At 42.1% G+C, this 17,005-nt stretch overlaps 1 protein-coding gene across 1 annotated transcript in view; it reads left to right on the forward strand.

Annotated features, from left to right (window-relative positions):
- Window positions 1-706: 706 nt before the first annotated feature.
- Window positions 707-17,005, forward strand: part of LOC103367412 (growth factor receptor-bound protein 10-like) — a 51,697-nt gene continuing 35,398 nt past the window's right edge. Inside the window, exons 1-3 of the mRNA XM_008295431.1 lie at window positions 707-986; window positions 3,810-3,915; window positions 11,744-11,837. Coding sequence (XP_008293653.1) covers window positions 3,865-3,915; window positions 11,744-11,837 — 145 coding nt within the window. The 5' untranslated portion in view covers window positions 707-986; window positions 3,810-3,864. The remainder of the gene's footprint in view (window positions 987-3,809; window positions 3,916-11,743; window positions 11,838-17,005) is intronic.

Below are 17,005 nucleotides of genomic sequence, written 5' to 3' on the forward strand. Positions count from 1 at the left end.
TCAGTGTAGTTTGGTGGGTTCACAGTCCCCCTGATGACTTACAGTCCGTTTATTGTACTCAACACTGTGATGGTGACCTTATCATGCTTTGTTATTTTGAACTCTAAATATAGTTGGCTTTTCTTTCTTCTCTGGTGTAAATGTGTGATTACATTTGACACAAATTACACATACCTTAAGCTGTACAGCAGGTACACACCGTAAACCCTGCAGCAGTAACACCAGATGGATGGTTTGACATGGCTGTGTCACTTTAGTTCACAGAGCACAGTGGAGGCCTCCTTCTGCCTGGAGGGTTAAAGTCAGGTCTTGAACACACTGCAAAAACTGTCCCACTTCCACTGTTGGTTTGAGCCCTAAACTGTAAAAGTCTCATAAAACACAGTGACAATCACAACTTCCGGGACTTAGTGGAACACTCTTACTCAAAGATCTTTCACAGGTTTTTCTTCTGGCTGTGTCAGATGTGCAGCAGCTTGTAAAATATGGTGTATTTTTTTTTGCAGTGTGCTGTTGTGAACAGGGCGGGGAGAGAGAGGGGAGGTTTCCTTCAGAGAGAGAGAGAGAGAGAAGGAGGGGGGCGCGCACGTACGTATGTGTGTGTGCGTGCGTGCGTGTGCGGAGCGAGCGCGAGAAGTCAGCTGGTGGAAAAGTGCAGAGAGCGCTGGATGCGTGTGTGTGTTTGGATGCGTGAGTGTGCGTTTGGATGAGTGTGTGTGTGTGTGTGTGTTTGTCTCGTGTGCAAGGAAAGCAGTTCGGGGGGGAACAAGGTGAAGACAACAGAGCAGCGGACAGAGGTTTTGGGTGTTTTGTTTTTTTTGTTGTTGTTGTTGTTGTTTTTTTTGGTTGTTGTTTTTTTGTGTGGTGGAGGAGAAGCAGTTTGTGTGGAGATCCAGACGAGGATAGTCGAAGCAGGCAGCGCCGGGTTGCTGCTCCACCGCGCGTCCTGGACACGATCCGGAGCTGCGTCCTGCCCTTTCATTACCGTAAGCACTTTGTTTGTCTGGGAACTAATATTTGTCAGTGGGACCGAACCGTTTCTGCTTGTGCTCGCTTGATCCAGCAGAAGCAGGACTTTACTGGCGTTTTTTTTTTTTTTTTTTAAGCTGTGACATGAGATTTTTTTTTTTTACGTCGCTGTTTGCATCTTTAAAAGTGCCAAACTAAGGCATCTCTGCACAAATAGTGTTAATCACCAGCTGGAGCATAAAGTTATTCTCCTAAATGACAGTCACACTTGGACTGTATTGCTGATAGAGGCAAGAGGGGGGAGTTGTTTCAGGCTTTGAAGCCAAAAGTTGACATAACCCCCTGGACACACCAGCCAGTCTAGATGCTCCATCAGTGTCCAGAAGCTGCTGGTTCATCTCCTCACTAACTTTGAATCAAAAAAAGGGGGAAGTTATCTGAACCCATCAAGCTAACCGAGTGTTGATGATCTGTCCTAAAGCTCCATTTGCTGTGATTTCATGTAGGCAAATCTGTGCTTGTTGCTGAACTTCCTCCTTCCCTCCTGGTGCACAAGGGAAGACTTCAGGTTCGTGCAGGATCAGGCAGCATTAAGGAGGCTCTGAATTGCTTGGCTTTTACTGCTGTGTGATCTTCTTAGATCAGCATAGATTCATAATTGCCCAAAAACCAAACCTGTAACTAAAATGCAGAGTCCATTTAAGGTGCACGGGTGGGCGTGTTGTATCAGCAAACACACACTCACACGTGTGGCATTATTAAGTTGCTCCCTGCCCCATTTAATTCTCCAGATCCCCCACCACCACCACCACCACCCTCCCCCCCTTATGACCAGTAAAGCTGAATTTATTCCCTTTCTCTGCAGGAGGAACCACAAATGTCAGCAAATGTCAAGCACTTGGAGCTTTGGCTTTGCTTTCATGCTTATTAGCTGCACGTACAATCAGCAGCGTTTGCCCTTTTGGCCAGCACTTTGATTGGTGTGTGAACAGCCTATATGCAAGAACATGTGAGACACACAAAAAAAGAGAGAGAGAGAGAAAAAAAAAAGCATGCGATTATCAGCAGTGGAGAGGGGTGCCTTTTCAATGTGTGTCCAACTGTGCACACACATTTAGACACGCATTCACTGTCAGCAGAGCGGCCTAAAGATAGCAGAGCCCCAGTGGAAACAGTAATTAGTGGGGTGAAAAGAGAAGGAGAGGGAGAGGAGGAGGAGGAGGAGGAGGAGGAGGACGAAGAGATATTGTTCGAACCATCTGATATCTGTTATATAATGACCTGTACAATGGAGACACGCTGGGAGAGAAAGTGTAGAGGAATCAGAGTCAAAGAGTAAGAGGAGCTATTTAGTGAGAGGTAGATTCAGCGCTGAGATTCCATTTGCTGAACCTTTGTTGGAAGCAGTATCGTATGCAGCGCTTCCCTGAAATGTGCATGTGGGCTGCAGAGAGTCGCTCCTTCTTGTAAGGAGGTGATGTTGTTTTTCTTGAACTTAGACAAGCATCCCGCTTATGAGCTGGAGATCTCTTAAAATGTTATTGCAGCCTTCCATGAAATTGCACGGGCAGATAGGAGATCTTAAAGCAGCCGCCGATTAGATTTTCACGGTGATCCGGGATTTCCACCGACAGGCGAAGTGAAGACTTTGGAGCCAAAACAATGAAACAAGCGGAGATAGAAATCTGATTCCAAAATGACATTACGCGGAAACCAAGGAGCTCATTTATCATCATATTTATATGATTGGAATGAGGTTTGAGGCGGATCAAGCAAGTAGGAGAATCTTTTTTTTTTTTTTTTTTAACACTCTTAAATGCAGAAAAACAAACACAAGACTTAATGCTGGACAGCTTGAGATTGATATTTATTACAGTCCTCTTTCCAAACACACACACACACATACGCACAACTTCCCGCTGCTCACTCACAGCAGATAATGCAGTGGAAATAGCCGACTCCTATTTCAAGTTGCTTCAGAAAGGCCCCCCCTCCTCCTGCTTTTTCTTCCTCATCAGTCTGCAGGTGGTGAGTGGTCATGTGTTGCTAGCTTGGAGAGGGTTTCTTATTTAGTCTTAAGCCCCCGGCTTTGTTTGGGAACTGACTTGTGTGTGTGTGTGTGTGTGTGTGTGTGTCGTACACAATGGCTGTGTTTACACTGGATTCAGTGTGCACATGTTCATCCATGCATGCACATTCATTTGCACATGCAGGCTTTGTTTTCTCTTTAGGTGAGAGCAGGGGTGTAGGCCTTTAGTCTTCTAAGAGGAAAGATTAGGGTTTTGCAAAGTTGTCGCATCATATTTAGCACAAACCACATGACTTACCTGGGATGGTTTGTGAGTTTTATAAATTCAAACTCTATTTTCTTTTTTCCTCAGGTTTTCTGTTCATTTTGAATGTTATTTTAATGTGGCTTTGTGGCAAACATCTCATTGCGGTTTTGTAACCATTTTTTTTGCAGTTACAGCGATCCAATTTTCAAGCTTCAGTTCAATGTTCACTGTGCAACAGATTTAAAACATGATTACCACGAGTCACCATGAAAAGCTTGACTTGATTTAAAAGAAATATTTACACAAAAGTTAAAACCCTGGGCTGCAAAATGCATGAAGTGTGGCTATTAAATAATGATGTCAGTCGTATTATGCATTCATCAATGGGAAGCACGAACAACCACTGGAAGTTTCAGTCTGCTCGGAAGAAATGAAACTGAATTACAGCATTAGTTTTATTTTTTTCGTGGCCGATTTACTAATTGCATTATTTCAGATTCAAGTTTTAGGTGCTGTTTTTTAAAACTCTGTTCGATATCCGTGTTTTGTCTGCTTGATGTGCAGGGTGCTGGTGAGACCGAGGGGTCAACCCCTGCAGAGGCAACACTGAGGAAACATCATGGCCTTAGCGGGATGCCCTGACTACTTCCTACGTCACTCAAACTACCAGGTGAATATTATGTGTGTTGTATGTCTGTGAGCTTGTTGGTGATTGTAGCACAATCATCAAGTCTGTGCTATAGTAAAGTTACACTAGAGGTAAGTTTTCATGAATAGAAAAGCTTGTGTAGGGGTTGACATTTTTCTAGCTTTGATATTTTGACTTGCAGGAAAAGTATAGGTGTCACACATAACTTTAACATTGGCTCCGTTACTTTTAGCTTTGCCAGTTATGAGTCAGCGATTGATATACTAAGGTGCACCCGTGGGTCTCATTGTTCAAGATGGATGATCAACAACAATGGGATAGACTGAAACCAAATAATGATGACAGAAAGTCACACAAACTTTCTTAACTGCTGTAATTAAAGGAATGTCTCATTCTAAATGACATCTAAAACTTCATTTTTGGCCAATATTTGTTTAGGGCAGGGGTGTCGAACTCCGGTCCTCGAGGGCCGCAATCCTGCATGTTTTAGATGTTTCCAACACACCTGATTCAAATGATCAGGATCGTTATCAGGCTTCTGCAGAGCTTGATGATGAGCTGATCATTTGAATCAGGTGTGTTGGAAGAGAGAAACATCTAAAACTTGCAGGATTGTGGCCCTCGAGGACCAGAGTTCGACACCCCTGGTTTAGGGTGTAGAGAAAATCCTAACTTTTAGGAGTTTATCTACTTCACATTTTGCTGTAATGACAAACACATCTGCCTCTAAAGTTTTACCCTTTATACTTTAGCTGTTATCCTGTGTTTATGCTGAAGTGTACCCTGCATTAGCTTAGCAATTAGCGATGATTGTTGTTCTTAAAAGTGACACCATCGGTTATCGAATGGTAACATTTTTTTATTCTACTGCATTTTATTGGCCACAAATAAACTATTGGGCACCACAAATGTCAAATTGATACAAGTGAAATCACTGAAATTAGGAGATTTCTGTCGGCATTAGGAAGCTAAGTTTGCAGCTAGCTGATAGCTAACTGCTGGATACTTTTTTAACTGCTGTATAAGTGATGCTAACATTTCACCTGAGCCGTGAAGTTGGTGATTAAAATACTATCATAAATAGTGTACATAAAGTTGTTCTGGTGAACAGTGGTCCATTCATATTCAGCCGACCTAAAGCTGAATTAGCATTTGTGATTGTGTTGGCATAACAGTGATAGTCGTTTTAATAGTTTAGTTTTGGCTTTAGAAAAAAGAAAAACTCTGAGCGACTTCGTTTTGATTGCACTTTTCGACCCAGTAGTTACATAAAATGTAGAAATTAGTACAGCGTTAAGGTTGAAGTATCTTTAGACCAAAAAGGGGTTTTAGTTTGGTTTATTGGCTAGAAAATGACTGTAGTTAGAAGACAATCCTACACTTCTCTGTGTATCAACATGTGTACAGTGGCTTTGTGAGTCCACTTGCTTTTCAGTGAATGACTCTCGGCCTAGTTCGGTGAAATATGGCGTCCCTGCAACACAACAGACCCACTTCCACTGTCCAACTCCTGCAGAATGAGCCTTTTGTTTCTCAGCATCGATTTTCTCCTCTCCAACTCTCCAGTAACCTAAAGAATTTGGCTAAAGAGCATCGTGGAGGTCTATAAATAGAGCCCTAAACAAACAACAATAACAAGCTGTGGACTTTGTTGTGTGAAAGGCCTGAAAGCATGGGATTGACGGTATGACGTCTTACTGGAACCGATGGGACGATGGAGGTGACGTAGCCTCAGCTGCCTTATTCCTCTTAGCAGAGGTACAAAAATGCAGCTCCCTGCTAACCCAAACCGTGGGACCGCTGAGCCCCTGCTGAGCTGACATTAAGTTGGATTGGTTCACGTTAGCTTCCAGGAAAGGGTTTTGCACCAGTAAGACTGCAGTGAATAGTGAATTGAATCCCCATAGAAAACAACATTCCTCCACCCTGCATCGAGCAGAGAAAAAACAGGGTTTGATAGTCAGACCGAGAGAAGCGGGTTACAACATTGCTGTGTGTGTGTGCTTCTTATGTAAAGCTTGCCAGTTGACATGACACAGCATGGCACACACACACACACACACACACACACACACACACACACACACCCCATGGAGTCTCTCTGTAGGCAGTGACTGCAGGTTTAGTGTGCATAGATAAGGAGCAAATGAGCCCTTTTTTTCTGGGTACTTACATAACGCTATACATAACGCTGGGCATGTTTGGGAATCTGGGCAGCGGTCCAGACCCGTCTCCAGAGTGTGTGTGTGTGCATGTGTGTGTGTGTGTGTTGCGCGTCTGTCTATCTTAGTGAGAACTTTGGACCTCTGCCAGAGATGTCTCAGATGAAACAGCCAGCAACTCTCGCTTTCCTTCTCTGTTCGCCTTATGTATGCATTTATAAATGTGCACACACACACACACACACACACTGCAGAGCACCAACAAACCAACGTCAACAGACTGGAAGCTCACCTGACTTATGACTTTAACTGGTCATAAAAACAAAGCGTCTAATGGCTCCTCTCCAACCAACGTCAGTATTTGTTCCATTCGTGCAGCGTATCTGTTCTGTCCAAGAACGCGGACTACGCTTCCTTCTGACTTTATGTTCTTACAGGTCAGAGTTTAGTGGATTTACACAGGGGTGGCGATAGGCGTGCTCGGTCGTGTTTGTGCTTTCGAGGAAGTGTGTCCTTTGATGCGCCGGGAGAAAGTATGTTGAAATGCCTAGCTGTTAATGCTGTGGGCTATAGAGTGAAAGAAGAGAAGTTTGCTAATAATGAAAGAGATGTCAAGAGTAGTTACAGCATGTCTATCCAAGAGCAACCCCAATATGTCAAGCTGATTGAAACTCCAGGCCTAAGATTTCCTCTGCAACCGCTGCTGACTCCAAGAACCGTGACACTGGTCCAATCACATGTAACTGTAAGACTCCGAAAATGCAAGACGAGGCGTAAGACACGTCCAAGAAAGCTACAAGAGACGTACTTTTTTGACACTTGTTTTTGGAGCGAATTCTTTCTGGAAATCACCTCGACACTACAGAGTCAAAGCATGAAGTCCTCTGGAAGAAAAGAACAAACCGTCAAAGACAACATTGTTCAAAGCCAACACCAACAAAATCTTTTTGCACTGCCCCCCGACAGTTCTTTTTCATTGCCCTGTTGAGGTGTACAAGAGACAACATTTGGAAGGAAGTGTTCAAAGATGGATTTACTACTCTTAATCTACCAAAATATTCGAGTATTCCACCTCGGTTTCTATGTGGTCTCACACAGAAACAAAGGTTTTGTTAACCATCATATAAAGCACCTATAATTCTATGTTAGGAGCAAAACTCGGCATCTAGTGCTTTTAGTTTTGCTAATGTTTTGGCTCAGTAGATGGCAATATTGGTCAGCTGCTCCACCGCTTTGTCCCACACTAAAATATCTCGACAACAACTAGATGGGTTCCAGTAACGTTTTCAAAGGACGTCCGCCTTCCCCTAGAGGATGTTGTGATCCTTTCACTTTTACTGTCAACCCCAAGTTGTCTTTTTTTTTTTTACTTTCAGTGAAATGTCTTAACAACTGTCATCAATTTTTGAAGTACTGTCTTCATAGCTAAATAATTAAAAGCTCAGCTATGTTGTCAGTTATGTTTAGAGCTGGGGGGCTCTCTGTCCCAATCCCAGAACATTTGGATAGAACAACCTGATAGCAGAGTGAAGAAGGGCGCACATCTCATAGGAACAAAAGCCTTCAAGCAGTGAGACCCTGGTTGGATTCCTGGCTGGACCTGGTCTCGCTGTATTTCATTTTTCTGTTCTCTCTCTCGTCACTTGTGTCTCTCCAATCTACTGAATACAACTAAGCCTAAATAAAGGCAAATGGCCAAACATACTCTTAAAAAGAGAACCTTTAGCGATTTTTAGTTTCACCACCGCAGGCAAGTGTCTTTTTTTTACAGGGACTCAGACTCATGGCAGCATTTAGGTAGAGTTCCAGAGGCTGCGATTCATCGACCTGAGAATAGGCAATCGCCGTTTAAACGGTGAAGCTGTGAATATTTAATGTTCTTACTGAGCTTTTTAACCACCATACAGCGTCTATAAAGAGGAAGTTTTCTCTTTTTTTGTTGCTTTTCAACATTGAATCATGGTGAGTTTAATCATTTTGTTTAATTTAGCTTTTTTTCTGTCAAGAATTTGAAAAAAAAAACAAAACAAAACTCTTATGTGTTGAATTAGCTAAGATACTTTAAAGGGGGCAGATACTTATGCAATCATTTATTTTACATGTTGTGTTTTTTGGTAAATTACATTACTTTGTGAAAATGTGTTTATACTTTGAGGGAGGTGAATACTTTTTATTCGCACCATATCTGTTTCTGTAGCTGTAGTTTAAAAAGCATTTTCTGTGCTACTTACTGCCAGCGGGGGGTCAACTTAGGCCTAACTGATTGTCAGGTTAGTAGTGCACTGGTGGACACTCAGCAAGATGGGGACCATCTCTTAGCTGCTTAACATCCACTTTTTGCTGTTGTCCTCGTGATATTGGCACAGAACCATAGACTGTATAAAAGATGGACGTAGCTACCGTGACGTCACCCGTTGGTTTCTGCACTGAGAAAATGAAGCCAGGGTTTTGCTACTTCCTGGTTGACATCTTGGATTTTTAGAGCCAGTGATGCAAAAATGGTCGGAGGGGGGCGGAGCCATAGGAGCAGCGATTGGTCAGACGGATTGAGAGGCGGGCCCTCTCTGCCCGCTTCGTCTGTATGGTCGCTGCCGACTGTCAATCAAGCCAGCCACGCCCCTTGCCCCGCAAAATGTTGACGATTTTTAAAAAATTCAGTATTGATTTATTTTCAGATTGGCCACCTGATCTCTGGATTTGACCATGAAAACTAATTTTAAAAAATCCTGAGCTGTAGGAATGCAGTATTTCATGATCTGGGATCACTTCTTTTCCAATTCAAGTCTATGGGAGCCAGGGCTTTTTGGAGCCAGGACTAGTGGACGTAGTGATATTGCAGGTTTTTGACACTTCAAAGTTGGCTTCATTTTTCAGGGCTGGTTGCTACGTCCATCTTTTATACAGTCTATGCACAGAACTCCATGCATCTCTTTACCCAATATGTTCAACTGTAGGCTCTCACCCTAACCCTAACCCTAACCCTTAACAGGTACTTTATTGTGCGCAATATCAAATCTTTATACAGACGTACCACATGAACCCTCTTGACCATATTAGATCAGCTAAACAAGCTTGATAGTAAAATAGATATTTATGTTTAAAAACTGTTTATTTTTGATAAGAACGTTTTTTTTTTTTTTTTTGTGCTTAATTTTTAAATTTACATGAGTACTTCAAAAAAATTCTTGGCCTCACCCAGAAACAAGTTACTCAGATTGTGTATACTCTAAAGCCATATGTCACTGTTTAAAAACTCAAATGTTTGAGGCAAACAAAGAAAAAGGTAGAGGAAAGCTTCTAGCTAACGTGCTGCGGCTCCAGGACAATATGCTTTTTTTAAGTTGTCTCGCACATCAATCGTATTGTATGTATTGACCAGTGGTTAATATATTAGGGACCTTTCTGTCCACTAAACACATCCCACCCCTGCAAAAAGCAATGGATTTACCAAAACTGAAAATGCTCAGTGACTGTATTAAACTTTGATGAAAACAAGTTGAAGATGTCAAAACAAAAATTAAGTATGAAGAGGATTTGTTGAATGATGCTGTTGTGAAACTGGAAACTCAAGACTGGAGGACTGAGTCACAAGCAATCAAACTAGAAGAAGAAAGCCTCCTTTCATGCACTAGACCACTTGTACGCTAAAGACTGGTCATATCAAGAGTGCTGTTTGGAACTATTTGATTTAACTGTTGTGCAAAAGGATCACATCTTTCACTGAGAAACCAGAGCAATGTTTGTCACAGTGGGTTTTTTTTTTTTTTATTACCTCACCCCCTAGCCGATCACTGAGGTAACATCAGTACAATATCTCTTCAAACTACAGTCAGACAAAGTGCATTAGATTTCACTGTGAGGTTTTTATGGGGAGTGTAGCCGTTAAAGCTGACTCTTTTACTGCAAGAGTGCTGCGGAGGGGAGGGTAATTTTCCTGCGTTTACTTGTAGCTATATATTAACACTGCTGCTACTGATAACTGTTTCTAGAACGAGGACACTGTCCTGCCTTCAACTCCTCACACTGTACACAGCTACACTCCTGTGCTGAGGACAAAGCAATAACAGAGCAGCAGTGATAGGTGCTGAAACCGTAATGATCAATATCAGCATAGGACTCATGCTTGTGATAAGTAAACCACTAAACTCTCGATCTTCCTCTCAAGTTTCAAAATTTGAAAAGTAACTACATAATATTCTCTGCAAGCTGTCCTCATCCCAACTCTTCATCTCAGCTGATTCTTTCATTATTGTTCGTTATAAAGATGGCTGCAGTATTTCGTTTAATGTGCTTCGCATCATTTCATTCACATTTCCACAACACAACCAAGTGTCTTCAAGAAACAATTTGACATTTTGGTAAAAAACTCTAATTCACTGTCTTGCTGAGAGTGAGGGGAGGAGATTGATACCACCATCACGCTTGTTTAATTAGGCTACAGCAAGCAGCTAGCTTTGCTTAGCACAAAGACTGGAAACTAGCCTGACTCTGTCCAAAGAAAAATAACCCAAATTCAACTTCCAGCCACTTGTATCATGCAAAATGAACACTTTAGTTCTTGTTTGTTTGATCTGCAAAAAATTATGTGTAAAAATGACAGATGCAGACGAGCTGTAACTGTCTTTGTGCTATGCTAAGCTAACTGGCTGAAAGATCTGGCAGAATTTTAATATGCAAATGCAAGGTTGTCTCAGCTGGCTGTGCATAAATCTACTTTTCTGTGGATTTGCAGTGATCCTGACTGTTGTTTGCATGCTGACTTCCATGTTTCTCCCATGATGTGCTGAGGACGGTGTACATCAGAGAGAGTTTCGTCGCTAAGTTGTTGTACCTCAGCCTGAGCTGAAGTCTGCAGACTTTCTCTGTCAGCCCATAGGCCCTGCAGCCAAGTTGCCTTCCTTGGAAAGCTTTTGGCTGCTGCTTCTCAGAGCTATAAATCTTACTCTGGGCATTTATGGATGTTTTCGAAGCACCGAGGGGAGCTGTGAGTGTCTGTGTGTATGTGCATGCATGCACAACAGGACCTCTGGCCACGAGCAGTTCCTGGAAGCAACGCTTCCGCGTTCCTCTTTTTCCTGGAAAAGGGAAGATTGAAAATTTGTTTGACTTTTTTTCCCCTCTCTTTCTCCTCTGCTGCTTTCTTGCCTCTCGGCTGCTTCAAATTAGACAATGTGTGAAGAACTTGGCAGTGTGTGTATGTGTGTGCACACACACAGACACATGCGCACATGTGCATGTGTGTGAGATGTGTGAGATTGTATACGTGTGCTGGGGATGTGTTTTTGTTCTAAAAATGATTGATATGCTCTTTTTTTTCTTTTAGAGATCCACAAATTGCTATGTGTGAGTTTCACACATGAGAGTTGAAAACAAAAAGTGTGTGTGTCTGAGACAGACAGAGAGACAACTAAAGAGGGTGAAAGGGAAAGGTCGGGGGGTTCATAAAGTCACAGTGCCTGAAGGCCAGAGTGTCACAGGTCTCTGAACATAAGACTTGATGTTACTCGAGAGCAGAGGCATGAACCCACCCTTTGCCTGACCATCTGAACTCTGAAAATAACATGTTGTCTTAGCCTTCACTAAAATATCTGACATCTTCTTTGCACTGCATAGCTTTTTTTTTTTACCACATTATTTTTGCCGTTTAAAAGAAGAACTTTCTTTTTTCTGTCGTTTTTTTTTGACAGGAAAGGATGGACCGCTCTTCCTCTCGCAGGCCTGAAGAACTGATTGTTCCAGGCTTTCAGCGCTCAGCTAATCAAAGTTTGCCACATCACCACGGTACTCTCCTCTCTTCTCCTTATCTAACCTATGCTAGAGTTATTCAGGAATTTAACCAGTGAAATATGGTTTTTAACCTCTAGCCTTCATGTTATGAACGATTAAGGAAATGGTTCCATCCATATTTCACTCATAATGTCTTGTTCATACATTTCGGTATGAGAGCATCCCTGACACAGCCTATTTGCTCGCCCACTTAACACTCCTTCTGCCTTCTTAGAAACCCCTCCTCTCCTTAACTGTCTTCATCTCCACCAAGTCACTGCCTCCCTCTGTCACTGCACGCTCTGCTCTCCAGATGGGGAGGTTAATGACAAGTGTTAAACTGTTCTTCCCCTCTTGCACTGCTCAGCACTTTTCTTAACCCCACCTCCGTCCCACACCGTGCCCCAGTCTCAGCCTGCCCCCAATATATTCCCAGAAATCCCTTCAGTCGTCATGGAAAGTCTTGGGAATCCTTTTGCGAGTAGCCAACCTGAGGAGAGCCCCTTTCTTCTTCCCATCGGGTTGGCGTTTGGTCAGATTGTCTGCTCTGCTGATGTGTGGTGGTTATGCTCCTGTGAGAGCGTTGTAAATATAACTTCACATGAATGGGGTCAGTGGATGGGGTGTTTATATTGGCTTGTAGGTCAAGCAGAGCGGGGCAAATGAAGATTTAATTTTGGCACTTGATTTAGTTTTAGTAATTTAATTTCTATTGATTTTAGTCAACAAACACTGCAAACAGTTACGTCCAGCTTTCATCAGTGACATTTAGCCCCATGTTTGTGTTTTTATTTTTATATCCTCTAAGCACTTTAAGGCCATCTTTGTGTACAGTTACTAGAGTTACAGATGCTATTCTTGTCTATTGCGAGGCTAATGGAAAAGGCTCAGGGTCCCTCTGCTCTTCAGTGATGCAGCAGACTCTCCTCAGGAAGTCCAGTTAACATTATCATGTCCTGGCTGTTTGAACAGAACTGCTCTGCTGCATTTAGCATCACCACAGCTACCTGTTCTGCAGCTTTCAGAGAATGATTCCCTTAACTTTACTTGTTCATTAAAATCCAGTTTACTGTCTGGATTTATCTTGAGGTAAGGCACTAACTGGCTGGAACACATTAATGCAGTTATTCAGCCCTGTTTCTCTAGTGAACATCTAGTAGAAGTTTTAAATAGATCGCCATCATTGATATTGGAACTGATTCATTCATTCTTCTAGCAATCTGAACGATGTCTGACTGAAAGCAACGTTGCATCCACATCACCTTCTGTTACATTGTCAGATTAATGTTAGTCCAACGTTTTATATGACTTTAATTCAAAAATCTATTTCTTCCAAGAACTGCTCACATCAGATCACGTTACTAAATGTAAGGCGCTTCTCATCAAACAAATAAAATCTACTTCTAAACAAGGAAACTTCCACTGATCAGGAGCTGCAGTGTTTGAATCTACAGATGCTGCAGATCACTGAATACGACTTTAAGGCAGCAATTAGCTCATTCTTCTGTCTTTAACTTTCCTGCTTTTCATTTCACATCACTGATGAAAAAATGTAAATCATTTCATCATAGTTTAAATTTAGTCTTTGTTGATGAAACTGAACGTGGGCCGTGGACCTGTGAGGCAGGGTGGACATATAGAGTGTATAAAAGATGGATGTAGCAACCGGCCCTGAAAAATGAAGCCAAACCATAAGTGTCAAAAACCTACGTCCGCTAGCTGCTGGCTCCAAAAAGCCCTGGCTCCCATAGACTTGAATTGGAAAAGAAGTGATCACAGATCACGAAATACTGCATTCCTACAGCTCAGGATTTCTTTCTTATTAGTTTTCAGAGTTAAATTCAGAGATCAGGTGGCCAATCTGAAAATAAATCAACACTGAATTTTTAAAAAATCATCAAAATTTTGCGGGGCAAGGGGCGTGGCTGGTTTGATTGACAGTCGGCAGCGACGATGCAGATGAAGCGAGCAGAAGGCGGTAAATGTGGGCGGGCAGAGAGGGCCCGCCTCTCAATCCGTCTGACCAATCGCTGCTCCTATGGCTCCGCCCCCCTCCCACGATTTTTGCGTCACTGTCTCCAAAAATCCAAGATGTCAACCAGGAAGTAGCAAAACCCTGGCTTCATTTTCTCAGTGCAGAAACCAACGGGTGACGTCACGGAAGCTACATCCATCTTTTATACAGTCTATGGGTGGACACTGTAGGGGGTACGCAAAAACAAGAAGTTCATATTCTAACACACCACTAGAGTGATTAGAGGTTTTCTACAAATAAACAGCACATGTAAATAGGCGTTGTTCGTATTTCTGGGCTGAGTTTGTTTGGTGATGTATTGGTAATTGGAAAGTTGTGGTATTTCAGCTGCTACAATCGAGCCCAGGTTGCTCAGGTGAGGCAAAACCTAAGTACTGCTGTTAAGGTTTGGTTGGTCAGTCCATCTGAATCAAAGGGGACAAACCTCTTTACAGAGCTTACAGTTGTACGAAAAAGATGCCAACAAAATGGAAAAATTTCCCAGAGTGTACTGAAGTGGCAGAGACAACAGTTTGTCCACTAACACTAGCCTCAGGGTACCAGGATGCAATGCTTGCCTTAGTTTTTTTTTTTTTTTTCCCTCAAGCGGAAAACCCCTTGCGCTGATATTGCCTTCTTCGCCTACACATAAAAATAAACTGATTGCAGCAATTTCATATCCACTTTGCGGTCGTTATAAATGTAATTGTGAGAAATGGAAAAGCACTAACTGAAGCGCAAGCTGATGAGTCAGGGTGGTTGGAAATGGAAAAGTAAATTATAATCATAATTCATAAATAACTCATAGACTGCACTGCATTAAACCACAAATTGATGATCCTATCAACATTACCACAGAGTTTAAAGAGTTCTTCGTTGTCAGTGTGCTTAAGCTTTGTGTGCAGTCGTCCAAATATTGAGCTACACTGATAACATGTCACGCTGTGAGCTACTCGTCAGTTCTCAGATCATGCAATGTAATGTCAAGTTCACATGGGAATGAGAGAAGAGTCATTTTAGTGAATAGTTAGATTTAAAAAGCGGATGAGTTGTAGAAAATAAGATGCAGGTTACATCCATAGAGGAATGTTGTGCTTTGACTTGACCAAATGTCTCATAGACAAAGCAGTCTGTGAAATTGCTTCTCTGTTTTCAAGGTGACTTATTTGGTTTTGATCCAAAACCATCAATTGCTACAACCAGCTGAAGTTTCCCTGATATTATGTTTGGTAGGAAAAAAAGATGACTCCAGTGAAAAGAGTCAAAGTCACTGAGCCACTGTTTCATTCTGGCGTTGCAAGACAGAGAAACCCTACATCAGCCTCACTGATGGATGTGTTGTATATTTAGATCACGGTGGGCTCAGGTTACGTGCCCTTCATTTATGCTGGGCCAGTCTTTCTGATAATCTGGTGGCATTTCTTGATATGTACCTTTTTGTTGTCTGCATGCAAGTGAGCCAACACACTGCACTAGATGTAATGTTTTCTTCATAACATTCTCTCATTTAGTTTGTGTGCTGTTTTGCAGAGTTACCCTGCTTCACCTCATTAGCTTTCGATAAGCAGAGGCTTCTGGTGGTTACTCGTGATAGCTGGAGGCTTAAAGTTCAGTGACTTTTATCTCAGAGCGACTGTTAAGAGAGAAAAGCATCACTAATTCACTTTGCACACCCGCTTTTATGCATCACACTCATTAGTTTCACTTTGACTTTATCAGCCTCAAGGATGACACGTACCTCCCATAATGTGAATGCACTGATAACACAAATACAGTCCATACACAAAACAACGACAACCAAACTGTACTCTATTTGCTTAAAACAAATAGAATATTTATGCAAAAGGGCATTTTTTTAAATACAAAATTACCCCACTCTGTTTTTACAGCATGTAAAAGAACTCAATTGCACTTTGCCCTTGAAAAACCTCAACATCCAACTGTCCTCACTGACCTCCAGACTGCCGTCAAAGATCGATGATTGCAGGTTGTCGTGGCCAGGGACAGAGAGCATTCATTCAGGGTATTCTGGGATCTTACAGGAATGAACTGGCCAGGTTTGTATGGTAGGTTTTGTTGTCAGTTGCGAGCCAAACTGCTGCAGCAAATTCATCTACATTCCAAATCGAACTTAGAACTGGAGAGGGAAAAGAGATTTTCATTCTATATGTCCTCTGGTTTCTCGGCTAAAGCCAGCAGTGCAGTTCGGGCCAAGCCGGTCAAATGAGGACAGAGAGGGATGGCAATGCTGAACAAAACAACATAAAGGCAGCTTGGAAATAGTTTTTTTTTCATTCTAACCATTCCTTTTTAACCAAGGTGCTCAAGCACATTAACAGACTGGATGTCATTAAATAACCAAGCACTACATTGGATATGATAATAGGCAGATCAAGAGTGGAGTTAAAAGGGTTGTCGATTCTGACATTTCAGGGGAACAAGTTGTCGGAGCACTATCCAGAGTGTGTGGCAGATGGTCTGTTGTACCATCGGGTCTGAATCAATTTCTTAGACAACAAATGGTGGAGTTGTGGACATTCAACCCTTCTAATAGCTCAGCACCCAGCAAGCCACCAGTTCTTTCTAATCTTTCTCTTGTCATCTGTGGCATAATGCCATTTGAAGAAAGCTGCATTTTAAGGTGGCCTTTTATGGTCCCGAGGAGTCTGTGGTTACACTGTCTTGATTGTCTTTTATAGCAAGTCTTTTTTAAAGGGAACAATGGAAATACATTTTTAACTTTTTCATTTAGTCAGAAAAGAAAACCATTTGCATGCTGCATTTATATTTTTGTTTAGTTTATATTATTACCACCTTAAATCTGACTGTTTTTATGTAAAACTTCTAAATGAGGAGCAGCAAGATTAAAAATCTTCAAACTTACAATAAGTAAGCGCCTGAATTACAGCCGCTGGCCTCACCTTCTGCATCCTGCTGCTCCCACCATGATGCCTCCTGTTACAAAAGGACAATAAATTCTATTAACTTGTTTAACTGTAAACTAAATTTTATAATTCATCCTACATCCACCCAACCGATCGAGGCAGATGGCCGTCCCTCCCTGAGCCTGGTTCTGTCGGAGGTTTTTTCCCCCTGTGGGGGTTTTCGGTTCCTTCACACTGTTGCGGACTGCTGAAGCTTATAGGGAATCCAAATGTTTTGGATTGTT

The sequence above is a fragment of the Stegastes partitus genome, unplaced genomic scaffold, assembly GCF_000690725.1.
Source record: "Stegastes partitus isolate 25-593 unplaced genomic scaffold, Stegastes_partitus-1.0.2 Scaffold1046, whole genome shotgun sequence".
In the NCBI taxonomy this organism is placed as follows: Eukaryota; Metazoa; Chordata; class Actinopteri; family Pomacentridae; genus Stegastes; species Stegastes partitus.